Consider the following 13165-nt stretch of genomic DNA (forward strand, 5'->3'; position numbering starts at 1 on the left):
TAATAACAAATAAAAAAAATTAATTTTAAATAAAAATATTTCAAATTTATAATATTAACATGTATCGATAGAGTAATATATATCATATATGTTTGCTTTGTTTCAAAGAGCTATTCAAATGAAAGGAAATAACATTAGTCGGTGCTATTAAATAATAAGAAGAACAAAAAGGTTAATCCTCTAATAATAGAAAAAAGGGTATAATTTTTTTAAGAGTAAATGTTCTTTTCGGTTTTTAATTATTTGTTCGATGGATTTTTTACTTTTGAAAAATTTAAACACCCAAATTGGTACCTATCTACTTTGATATATGTACGTTTCAGTCCCTGGTTAGGGATCGAAAAGGATATTTATTCAAAGTAGATAGGGATTGGAACGTACATATATCAAAGTAGATAGAGATTGATTTGAGTGTTTAAATTTCTTAGAGAATAGAAAATCCATCCAATAAATTAAATGATTAGAAACCAAAAAAGACATTTATTTTTTTTTTTAATGATTTGATGTAAATGTGTGAATATCATCCTCTTCAACAATGACTCAACCCCAACTTCTCCAAAGTTTTTTTTTTCATTATTTTTTGGTTTTTCAACTCCGCGTTGGGTCCCTTCACTGAAATCTAGGGTCCATTATTTTCTTAATTCCGATTATGTATTGTTATTTATTATTATTTTCCCCTCTTAATGCTTTCCTACTATTTTAATTTTTGTCACATCTCCAATGCACTCACTTGTCTAACCAGTTATTTTATTTTATGTAAGTTTAATTAGCACTATATAGTAGCCTTTTTGGTTAAGCTGATTTAACCTCATTTTATTGGTTGATTTATGTCATTCTAGGGATACTTAATAGTTAAATGTTATATAATAAATCCTTTAAAAGGGAACCAATTATATGCTAACGTGATTCTTGCATTCATGGTCATGATCATGATCACATTTTCATTTTTGTTAATCTAATGTGGTTAAGTAGGGCATGAGGTAAGATAGAAATAATGACAGTGCTATATGTTTTCTTATAATTAATTAAATTAATGAGATATTGAAAAAAAGGTGTTGGATCCATATGGTCCAAATCCACAATATTTGTATGCTTCTGATATTTTACTAATCACTTAATTTGCTTGTTTAATATATGGTGCCACTGCCTAATGTTAGTTAGAAAGGGTTTTAATGAATCTTAGTAACAAAAAGTAAAGCATCTTTTGAAGTGGCACAACTAGGATTGGCATGAAAATGCAGACCACAAATTAAAGAATTTGAGCCAACTTTGTCCAATTAGATTTTGGGTGGTCGTGAGAAGCTCTTGATTCCAAAATTAAGTGAGATAATATAAGATAAAAAGACACTATATTTAACTCAAGATTTAAAATAGTAAATTAATGGATTTTTTATCTTATAAACTTCTCACTCTTTTTTGTTTTATTTGATATGGGACTAATTTGATACACTATTCACACTTACTACATTAACATTGGATGACTATATAAGTAACTTAGACAAAATTTGTCTTTTTTATTCTATTATTTATCTCATTTAGAATATAAATATTTTATTTATTAATATATTTTCTTTGATAAACCTTCTAGTTAATTTTACTATCGTAGAGTTTGAGATCATGGAACTATAATTGTTCTTTCTTATCAAATAAAATATATTCATAATGAAGTCGTTTATACGATAAATAAAATAAGGGATAAGTACGATTTTGGTCCCTCACGTTGAGGGTCAGAATCGAAATCGTCCCTCGTGTATATTTTGATCCTTAAAGTCAAATTTAAATTTAAAATCGTCCTTTATAACATTTTCGGACGTAAATGCCCTTGCGTCGTTATCAGGCAGTTATGACCACTGAAAACAATTATAAATATATATATATATGTATAGAAAATTAAAATGAATGGAAAAGTTTAACAAGTATACATTGAATTGAAAGGAAGAAAGGGTAAAGTATCGTGGAAGCCACTGTTGCAGAGCAGACATCACTGTGGAGGACCTGCTGGAGGGAGAATGCCATGGCTGCACAAAGCTCAACCTCGTTTCGTAGCAGGACTTCGTCATATGGTAGGCTGCTACTTTGTTCCCATGGTGAGAAGCCAGTGTTGCGAATCTCAGGGACCAAGGAGAACCCAGGTCGCAGATTTTGGGGTTATGTCTACTTCGAGGTTTATTTTGTTACTTTTCCTCTGAATTGGGTCTGTTGGGTGATGGAATGGTGGATGATCTTGGTGGGTATGTGCAGGTGCAACAAGGCTGCAATTTCTTTCGTTGGGCAGATCCAGAGACAGAGGTGGAACATTCAGAAGTTGTTAGAATAAGGAAGAAACTTTCGATGATGAAATCAAGAACCAAAATGGCAGAGTGGAAGCTGAAGGTCATTGCAGTGTTAGGGTTTTTTGGGTGGGTTGGGTTTCTTTGTTTGTTGTTGCAGAGTTGATCTAAAGCAACGCAACAGTGTGTAATTCCATTGAACCTAGTATGAAACATGTGTACATGTATTCTGCTGTTGTTATTGTTGGTGAATTGGGTTAGGGTTTATCTATTAGGGGGGTTCCTGATTGTGTTATGTTGAATCTATTTCAACATGTATATATGATTGTTTTGTAAGCATGGTTGGATAATGAAATGAGATTGAAACTTTTTCTTGGCACAATCATGAGTTCAATTACTAATCAATAACATAACAGTGTCATTAAAATGGTAAATGTCTGAATACATGATAAGCATAAGCAGAGTGTTTGACATTAACAGAACCTTAAAAGAAACTTAACTCAAAATAAAGTAACCATCAAAAGGATTGGCTGGGAAGAAACCAATAATTCAGTACAAGAGTTTGACCAGAACCTTAACAAGCAAAACATAAGCAACAAAAAGTAACCAACAAGTTCACACTGTTTAACCAGAACCTTAACACAAACTTAAAACAAAATAAACCAACATCCATGGTATATAACTATGACACATTGATGCTAAGTGTTGTCATTTTCCTAAAGCAATTCTCATTTTCTTGGAGGCAACTTTGTCATTAACTTCAGCTTCCTGGGAGAAACACGAGGTCCTCCAGTAAGGCTGACAGAGAAGTGCCCAATGAGTTGGCTTGAAGCTGTGACAATGGATGGCTGAGATGCTGGAAGAGTTGTGGTGGTTGGCTGTGATGAGGATGCAGAAGGTGCTGAGGTTTTTGGGCTTGCAATCCTCTTGGGTGGTGGATCATGTTGGGCTGAAGATGTGGACTTGGTGGTCCCCTTAGGCCTGTCTCTAGGCCTTTTTGATTGTGTTACAGTGTTGGAATGGGCTGAAGTTGGTGGCTGTGTTGCTGAGGCAACTTTTCTCTTGACAGTGAGCTTAGGAGTGGGCTGTGTAGATGCAATTTTTTTTCCTCCCTTAGCAGCAAGAGGGTTTGACTTGTTGCTTCCCCTGGCTTACTTGCCTTTGCTTAGATTCTTGGAATTTTGGGCCTATGAAACAGTTGCAGTTAATATAGATGAACATAAGGTTTAATGAAAAATCTGAGACAAGCAATGTAAAACATTAATCAACATACCTCATTCTCAATAGGTTTAGGGCATCTGCTCTTATTATGTCCAACAACACCACATATAGAGCACTTTTCTTTCTCCCCCTTCCTGGACATGTGAATGTGGCTGCTCTGTTCTTCATCTCCAACAAATTGTTTTCTTTTTTGACTGGCCTGTGACTAGGCCTTCTGTATGGGGGAGGCATCACATCAGGATGTGGGGTAATCTCCCATAGATCAGGTCTGTTCAATGGGTATATTACTGCTTCGTAGCACTTCAGGTATGTTTCTCTCTTGTAACAGTCGGCCACATAAGGTTCCAAGCCAAATCCCTTGAACTTGATGCAGCTAATCGCATGGACACAGGGTATACCACTCAACTGCCACCTTCTACATGAGCACTCAAAGGATCCTAAGTCAACAGTAAACTTATCTAACCCACTCACAACCTCATATTTTTGAGCTGCAGACCAATATGGCCGCCATTCTCCAACAGATCTAGACCTCCTCTCCAACTTGATTCTAATCCTAGGTAAGATTGTCCCTGCATAGTTCTGAGCCAGATCCCTATTCTCTGCCCACCTAGTCATTAGTTTAACCCTGATCTCCTCTAACATTGTAAGTATAGGTTTCTCTAACCACAACGAAGGGATATTCTCCTGCACATAACCAAACTGCCTTAACTCTGCATAGGCTTCAAATACGGACCACCGATCACCATCAATCTCTTCTATCATTGTTGTTTCTCCCCCCATATACTGTAACGGCCCATTCCGATAGGTAAACAACTTCCCCCATAGTAGACTTTTAGTTTAAAGTACACAATTGTCTTCTCCAACAACCTACAATGCCATATCACAGAAATAGAAGAAAAAATAAAAAAATAAACCGCACAGTGATGTTTATCCCTAATCTCAGTAAACAGTTAAACATACCTGAATGCATGTGAATGACCTTGCCTTCCAATGAACCAGACTCGACTTCGATCTTCAGTCCAAGAACACCTTCTGTCATTTCAGATTCTTACTTAAGGCACGGTGCAACTACATTGGTGAAGTGAAACGTTCTGATTAGTTTTGGTGTTTACGTTGAGGGTTTGGAAGCATATGAAGGGGTGAAGTGTTTTGCGCGTAACACTTTAAGGTCAGAAGGGTACTGTCGTCTTTTAAAAAAAGTTTACACTGTAAAAGACGATTTTAAATTTAAATACGACTTTTAGGATGATTTTAAATCAAAATATACACGAGGGACAATTTCGATTCTGACCCTCAACGTGAGGACCAAAATCGTACTTATCCCATAAAATAATTAATATAACTCAAATCTATTATCCATTCATATTATGAATTTTTGTAATTGATTATATTATTTACGTAGACATACATTTACTGACAATTATATATTTTTCCTAAGGTATTTGTATTTTTCTTACGCGAATTTTGTTAAAGGCACTAATTATAAATTATAATTAAATGGTTTGGTGGGGGTAAGTGTAAGTATTCTATCAAAAGTCAAAACTGAAAGCTATTTATTACTATTTTTTTTTGGTGACTATTTATTACTATTTTTAAACATGCATCAACTATAAATAAAGCAAAAATAAGGAGAAAAAAAAATCTCATTCGTTCTTACATTATTCTCTAACGTACTACTATTGAGAATGAATTATTTAAATTAGAAAATTCATTTAATTATGTTGAATATATATAGAATTTTATTATTTATTAGATTTGTTTAAAAGTTTTTGTTACCAACTACTCTATAAATCAATGGTAAAAATTGAGACACGAAATGGACACACAAATTTTGTAACGAAGACAATTTTTTCAGATTACTATCTCTATACCTTTATGTTCTTAAATACAAATGATATGGTACTAATTTAAACATTTAGAAACAAAAGTTTATAAAATTGAATACTCCGTGTAAATAATATTATATTACAATTTTATATATTACATGTTTATTTTTTTAATTTACCTAAAATCTCAATATTTCTTAGAATCACGATTAAAATATAAATAAAATTGACATTGGGCTAAGACTGAAAAATGGACCCCACTTATTGCCGTCTTATAAATAGAATATCAAATAAAAAATTAACCATAAACATATCAAAGCTTTGGTTGTTAAATTAATTAAACTATTAACAAAACTCAAACTCAAACTTTAACCTTAATTAGTTTACTTTAATCATGTGTTTGTGTACCTTAAAAACTCAACAAACTAAACAGAAACAGATCTTAATTCCACAGTTAAAGGCTCAAAAATCTTCTGACACCAACAAAAAAAAAGCTCACTTTTTTCCAGCTCCAACTGCCACTTTTTTCACACAATATCCTAGCCAACTAATTCTTTTTCCATTTTACCCCTCCCTCTTCTTCTTCTTCTTCATCAAGGTGGTGTTGCTTTAACAGTACCAAATATTTAGTTTTTTTCCATCATATTCTGCTTTGTCCATTTCTATACCAATTTCCAAACAGTGATGAAGCAAAGATCACCTCACCATCAGCAGGTACTTCCTCTCTTTCTGTGTGTGTTTGTGTTTGTGGAATGCATGCCAGGTGTTTGTTGGTATGTTCGTGTTGGTGTGATGGGGTGTGTTTGTTGATTTTGGGAAAGTTGAGGTTTAAATTTGCAGAGGACTTCTTCTTGGGCTGAATTATGTTGTTTGGGTTGGTCCTGCATACAGCTCTTTTGGGGAAGAGTGGTCCTCCGGAAATGGCTTAACATGGGAACCAACGAGTCTGATTACAGTGCTGACCCTGAAGATGATGATGATGATGATTATGACTTTGATGATGAAGATGCTATTGAAATTGATTCAGACAATGAAGGTCAGTCATGTGTAAATCTGCTCAACTGTGTTTCTATTTTCATTTGGAAAAGGGGGTTGCTTTGAATTTTGTTAATTTGATTATAGTTTGGAGAATTAAGCTTTGAGGTGCATGTCAACTGTCAAATGATAATGACATATTCAGAATTTAGATTGACTTTTTGGCTGTTTTAAGTCTCACTTTGTGTTTGGTGTGTTATGCAGAGTTGGCGAGGCAGTCATGGTTTATGGGCAACCGAGGCGATAAAGCTCATCCTGAATCGAAAGGTGACTTTTTCCATACATGAATTTCTGACTTAATAACTTTGAACAGAAAAGTTTTATTCAGCTTGGTTATCACATTCTCAGGACTGTTATGTACTTATGTATAATAGCCTAAGCTTCTATTAAAATGCAGAATATCTTCCAAGGTTAAGGAGGCAAAAGTCATCAACTTTTAGGTCTCAGTATATAAACACAAAGGAATTGAGGTGAGATAATGCTCTCATACTTATTTAGGAAGCAAGAGAGAAGACAATAATTTGAAAGTGTGAAAACAGGGTTTATTTTGCTTGTTGCTCAAGCGTCTCACATATTGATTACGGTGTATCTTTGTCTCCTAGAATATGTGTTGGAACATGGAATGTTGGAGGAAAACTTCCACCTGATGACCTTGATATTGATGATTGGTTAGGTGTCAACGAACCGGCCGACATATATGTCCTTGGGTAAGTCGCTAACTGCTTGTTATTGGCTTATTGCGAGTCCTTGTTAATGTACATGAAGATCTGATGCCATTTTATGTTCACTTTTGAAATATTTTTACTGGTTTGGATAAAACAATGATTTGCATTTGCAGTCTTCAAGAGATTGTACCTTTAAACCCTGGTAATATTTTTGGTGCTGAAGATACTCGCCCTGTGCCAAAATGGGAAAATATTATTCGGGAAACCCTGAATCGAGTGCGACATACACCACGAAAGATAAAATCCTTCAGTGATCCTCCTTCTCCATCAAAATATCAGCCATCAGATGATGTCCCAGATATTGAAGAAGAAATATTACTCGAAAGTGATAGTGACATCGGTGAGGAAGTCCATCCCTTGGACGAAGAAAACAATGTTTATACTGAAGTTAGTACTAATAAAACGAATGCTGATGATGACACAAATACAAATTTATTGCCTTCCAATTCTGCTGATATTGCAAACTCTGATGTGCCGGTCAAACTTAGTTTACAAAGAGAGTTTTCTTTTCCAAAGAGGTCTGAAAGGAAACACAGCTTCCGCGCTGAAGGTTTATCCGAAAATATGGATACATCATTTGCCCAACAGACCACTAAACTAACCAGAATGCTCAGTGGTTCTGAAAGGATTGGTTTGAGCTGGCCAGAGCCACCACTACATCTGCTATCCCAGCAAGTTTTAGAGAGACCAACATCTTTTAAATCTCTCAAATCCTTTAAATCATCAAAGTCATTCAACACATATAATTCTTTCAAGTCAATCATGGATGAAATGCCAGTTATGCCTTTGCTTCCTGAAATTGATCTTCAAACTTTAATTAAGCGGAAAAGAAGATCCCCATATGTAAGGATTGTGAGTAAGCAGATGGTTGGAATTTTTGTCACTATATGGGTTCGTCGGAGCTTGCGTAAACATATTCAGAATTTGAAGGTGTCAACAGTTGGTGTTGGTGTTATGGGCTACATTGGTAACAAGGTCCATTCACTTTCTTTTTTCTTTAAGTTTAACATAATTTCTTGTGATTTATATTTTGATCTTCTTTAAGTTCATGGTGTTTGAGTATAGTGATCATCTCATCAATATTATTTTGGAAAACGTTTTCGATTTTCAGGGAGCAATATCTGTCAGCATGTCCATATATCAGACTCTTTTTTGCTTCATATGCACCCACCTTTCATCGGGTGAAAAGGAAGGAGATGAACTTCGAAGAAATGCTGATGTTCATGAAATACATCGTAGAACACATTTTCAATCACTTTCTTATGTTGGACTTCCCAAAAGAATCATTGATCATGAGTGAGTGCTTGCTTTGATATACCTTACCAACTACTTTGTGATCTTACCACCTGTGAAAATTGTCCACAATGAAACCTGGTCCTTCGATTCATAATCTTTTAGCTTAATTATTTGTCTCAATATTTTGGCTCAATTTTCTTTGGTCACTGTAATTCTGCAGAAGAATAATTTGGTTGGGAGATCTGAATTACCGTATTAACCTATCAAATATGGAAACAAGAGCTCTTATATTAAAAAAGCAGTGGTCAAAATTGGTTGAGAAAGACCAGGTACTACAGAATATTCATTGTACATGTACTTGTTCACTTCTTCCACGATTTATAAACATGTGAAAAGCTTTGATAACTTACATCTTACTGTGACAGCTTAGGCAAGAACTCAAGAATGGTGGTGTGTTTGATGGATGGTCAGAAGGCACCTTAAACTTCCCACCAACTTATAAATATGAGGTTAATTCAGATAAGTACTATGGAGAAGACCCTAAGGTTGGGAAGCGTTCACCAGCGTGGTATGATCTTTTTTGACCTTATATTTTGCTTTCATGTTTGCCAATCCTGTATCTATCATAGTATAAGAACTATACATGTATCTGTTTTATGATTTTCTTTTTCTCATGAATGTTCTTCATGTCTGGGATGACCTTTCAGGTGTGATCGCATTCTTTCACACGGCAAAGGGATGAGATTACTGAATTACAGAAGGGCTGAGCTCAAACTTTCGGATCACAGACCTGTGATGGCCACATACATGGTTGAGGTTGAAATGTTCTCTCCTAGGAAGCTACAGCGAGCTCTAACTTACACCGATGCAGAGATTGAAAACGAAGAAATCATAATGAATTCAGGTGGTTGGACCATAGCTACTTAGTATTTAACAGGTGAGCATGAGTTGCTTCCCATGTCATGTACCTCAAAAGTTATGAACTTGAATATATTAAATATCTCTTGTATCAAGCTTTTGATATATATCCTATTGTGATATCTTGTGCAGGGATACATCATACAGAATTAGCTGAAAAGGAGGAAGTATATGCAGAAATGGAATGATTATCAGAGATAGCTGCTGCCACTTCTTAAATTCATAATGCCACTATTAGATATTAGATTCATTCTTTTTCTTTCAAATAATTTTTTAGATCAGTTTTAGTAGAAGAAATAGTTGTGTGAATGATGGTATCAGGGGTCTAGTCTTAACAATAGGATAGAGAGCTAGCTTATTGAATGGGTGTATGTGTATGTAATTTTGTGGTTGGGGTGTGCATAATAACAAGAGATTTTAGTGGAAGCTTTCTTTGTGCATATAGAAATAATTACAAGGCATGTATACTTATATGTATATGTTGAGAGTTCATTGCCTTCTTACATTGAAGCTTCCTACTTTCAAGTTTACTTTTCTGAATTCTCTTTGATAATATTTTAATGCTTACAAAAGATTTGTGTGGATAGGGGATCTACCTTTTAGAGGATATAAATGTTTCAGTCATTTAACAGAAGCTTCTAGAAGTAAAGACAAGCGACACAGTTTACATAACAATAATAATAATAAATAAAATAAAATAAAATAAAAGCCTAGTGAAAAAAAGGTAGCAACTCTAAATGAGTCGTAGCAGTGAAACTGAAACAGAATCAGAAACAGGAAAAGCAACAGCAGCAGTTGTCGTTCAAGTTGAGCTTCACTTGTCGATTACATCCCTCGCTATGTTCCTTCTCAAGGTCAATTACCCTGAACTTAATTCTCACCATTTCATGTTTCTTGATTGCTTTCATAACTAACTTCTTCTGTTTCATTCCACAGACATGGAGATCAACTGCTTTTGGTGTCTATGGTTATCTCAACTTCACCAAACCTGCTTATCTGTTAGTCCTTTCTTTTATTCCAACTCCTCTTTTCTTTCATATAATTATTTTCTTAATTAAAAATTGACTTGAGGTGATTAACTAATCTTATATATTCTTGGTTGATGCAAATTAAGCCAATATTCTTTTAATTTTCTTTGACAAATGCACATGGGGGTTCATGATACTTGAAAATTTCAAATTTGTATACTTTCTACATATTTGTATTAGTGATATACTGATTTTTTTTATTTTCAATTTTTTTTTGGGTAGGGATCATGCTAAGAAATTCAAACCAGGGGAAATGGATATACAAATAACAGGGAAGAATTGCATTGTTACTGGAGCTAACTCTGGAATTGGCTATGCAACTGCTGAGGGTCTTGCAAGACGGTTTTGATCTGTTTCAAATGCTTGTCTTTTTGAAAATTTCAGATTGTTAACTATGTAATTATATCTTATGGTTGATGATTTTCACTAGTGGTGCCACTGTCTATCTTGTGTGCCGGAATAAGGAGAGGGGAGAGGCTGCACTTTCCGAAATTCAAACCAAAACCGGCAATCAGAATGTACATTTAGAGGTACTCCTATTTGTTTGTTTTTCAGGGTTTTTAGGGTTCTTACTTCTTGTTGTTCACCCTTTCTTTTGAACTATGATTTCTATCTGAATTGGCTAATTTGTGTTGCAGATTTGTGACCTTTCATCTGTTGCAGATATCAAGTCATTTGCTTCCAGGTTTTCTAAAAAGAATATGCCAGTTCATGTGTTGGTAAATTTCTCAACTTTAGTGCAAGAGAAGATAATAATTAACTGCATTTAACTGTTTTAGCGATTTCTATGCTCTTGAATGAAGCTAATATGTAAAGAATTTCTTGCATCAAGGTTAACAATGCAGGGTTACTTGAGCAGAAACGAGTTACCACGTCCGAAGGGTGTGTAATTTTTGTTTTATTTGTGGAATTGAATTTGAAAGTTTAGCAGATTTCTACATGTAACCTGCATTGGTATGCTTCCTTTTTTTTAATGCAATCTGTGATAATCCAGGTTTGAGTTGAACTTTGCTGTAAATGTGTTAGGCACTTATGCCATGACAGAATCGATGGTACCATTACTAGAGAAAGCATCCCCGGATGCGCGCGTCATTACAGTTTCATCTGGTGGAATGTATACTACTCCCTTGACCAAAGATCTTCAGGTAACTGCTTTGTTTATGAATGTGTCAGCTGGATATATCATTCAAAGGACTAATACATGAACTTATTTGGTTGTCAATATCCAGTTTTCTGGGAGCAATTTCGATGGGGTTGAACAATATGCTCGAAATAAGCGAGTTCAGGTTAGTTAACTCTATTATGAAGCATCAGTTAACTGGAGTGCCTTCTTTTTTATTTCTCAGTGTATGAATGAATGCTCCATTTGAGCTTATGACACGGTAATATGGCAGGTTGCCCTGACAGAGAAGTGGGCCGAAACATATAAAGACAAAGGGATAGGATTTTACTCAATGCATCCAGGTTGGGCTGAAACTCCTGGAGTTGCTAAGAGTTTGCCAAGCTTCAATGAGAAGTAAGTATTCTTTGTCTATGACATGGGAAAAAGCATGAAGATCTAAGTCATCTAGTTGTTTCTGTTCAATTTGATTCTTCTTGTGCCTATATTCAAGTTTCAGAATAGTGTCATTCTACAGAATATAGGAGTATCAAGTGTCATATATCCTAAATTTTAGAGAAGATTAATGTATACTTTTACAAATAGAGGGAGTGTTTTTTTTGGGGACAATTGATTCTTTGGCAATTATTCATTTGCAACTTTGAAATAGTTTTACATTTGTTCAATTATTTACAGGCTTGCTGGAAAGCTTAGAACAAGGGAAGAAGGTGCAGACACAGTTGTTTGGTTGGCATTACAACCTAAAGAGAAATTGGTCTCAGGTGCATTTTACTTTGATAGAGCCGAAGCTCCAAAGCACCTTCCGTTGGCCGCGACCAGTGGTTCTCATACCTTGATCAACTCACTTGTTGAAGATCTTCATTCAATTGTTTCTCCTTTTCCATAATAGGTACTAGGTAGAGAGTATATCTGTTTCTCCAACACAAATTCACAGGAAAAAGAAAATGAAGTTTAGGAAGTTTTCTCCAAAAAGCTATAGAGATCCCTCATGTATGAGTGAGTACTCAGGTGAACATGGTTTCAAATTCTTGCAGTTGTGTTATGATGCAGAATTGTTGCAAGAAAAGGTAAATGTAACAGCTGTAGTTACTATCTGGGCAGTATCTGTGACATGATGTAGTTATTGAAATGAATGCAGATAATGATGTGATATCAAAAGTGAAAACCTCAATCATAAGTTACACCAATTTCACATACTTTTAGTTTGCTTATTACTCCAATATACAATATACAAATTCTATATATGCTGCATATAAATAGCCTTTGGATTTTGCTAATGCCTACATACTAAACTGAACAATGAAAATATAATAATGTACATACTAATTTATACCTCAACCATTATTATTTTTTGCAGAAATGTTATATCCATCACTTTTGTTTATATTACTCTTGAATATTCTTTATTTTTGGTATTAAAAATAATTGATAAGTATTGAGAAAATATAAAAAATTTGTAGTGAATACCATTAACAAAAATATACAATAGATATATACAAAAAGTGGTACAAATATCATTTCTCTTATTTTCTTATTCACGAAAATAGACTCCATTTTAGTAAGTTATTTAGCAGATATGATCAAGTTAATAAATCGATCCACATTATCAAAAGTCAAGACAACTATTCCAAAACCGAAATATATTTAATATATTTAGTGTGATTTTCGCTGTAAATAATTCTTATTAATCTCTATTTCTACATCTAATAGAGGTGAAATATCTTATTTATCTTGTTATGTATATATTGTTTTATAATAAATACTATTTTATTATTAATATTTTCTT

General features: G+C 34.3%; 4 protein-coding genes across 6 annotated transcripts; 3 read left to right on the forward strand and 1 right to left on the reverse strand.

Annotated features, from left to right (window-relative positions):
- On the forward strand, positions 2015 to 2436 carry LOC107641574. Its single transcript, XM_016345058.1, has 2 exons — positions 2015 to 2164; positions 2242 to 2436. The coding sequence occupies exons 1-2, from the start codon at positions 2015 to 2017 to the stop codon at positions 2434 to 2436; spliced, it is 345 nt and encodes a 114-aa protein (XP_016200544.1).
- Positions 3375 to 4295, reverse strand: LOC110271666. The gene is made up of 2 exons (XM_021122689.1): positions 3544 to 4295; positions 3375 to 3457 (listed from the first exon to the last, which is right to left on the reverse strand). Exons 1-2 carry the CDS (start codon positions 4269 to 4271, stop codon positions 3436 to 3438), a joined length of 750 nt encoding a protein of 249 aa, XP_020978348.1. The 5' UTR covers positions 4272 to 4295; the 3' UTR covers positions 3375 to 3435.
- Positions 5706 to 9767, forward strand: LOC107644981 (type IV inositol polyphosphate 5-phosphatase 3). 3 transcript variants are annotated; one of them, XM_016348968.2, is made up of 11 exons: positions 5714 to 6031; positions 6158 to 6353; positions 6557 to 6619; positions 6750 to 6822; positions 6955 to 7059; positions 7191 to 8052; positions 8189 to 8373; positions 8534 to 8642; positions 8739 to 8881; positions 9021 to 9250; positions 9364 to 9767. In XM_016348968.2, the coding sequence occupies exons 1-10, from the start codon at positions 6002 to 6004 to the stop codon at positions 9238 to 9240; spliced, it is 1986 nt and encodes a 661-aa protein (XP_016204454.1). In that variant the 5' UTR covers positions 5714 to 6001; the 3' UTR covers positions 9241 to 9250; positions 9364 to 9767. The 3 variants fall into 3 exon arrangements, 2 of the variants coding, with proteins under 2 accessions (XP_016204454.1, XP_016204455.1); XM_016348969.2 differs by having other exon boundaries at positions 5716 to 6031; positions 6209 to 6353; XR_001621426.2 differs by lacking the exon at positions 9364 to 9767 and having other exon boundaries at positions 5706 to 6031; positions 8744 to 8881; positions 9021 to 9183.
- Positions 9957 to 12575, forward strand: LOC107644982 (dehydrogenase/reductase SDR family member 12). The gene is made up of 10 exons (XM_016348970.2): positions 9957 to 10085; positions 10168 to 10229; positions 10482 to 10601; positions 10690 to 10789; positions 10898 to 10978; positions 11092 to 11141; positions 11254 to 11404; positions 11489 to 11545; positions 11654 to 11775; positions 12055 to 12575. Exons 1-10 carry the CDS (start codon positions 9969 to 9971, stop codon positions 12263 to 12265), a joined length of 1071 nt encoding a protein of 356 aa, XP_016204456.1. The 5' UTR covers positions 9957 to 9968; the 3' UTR covers positions 12266 to 12575.

The sequence above is a fragment of the Arachis ipaensis genome, chromosome B05 (assembly GCF_000816755.2).
Source record: "Arachis ipaensis cultivar K30076 chromosome B05, Araip1.1, whole genome shotgun sequence".
NCBI lineage: Eukaryota > Viridiplantae > Streptophyta > Magnoliopsida > Fabales > Fabaceae > Arachis > Arachis ipaensis.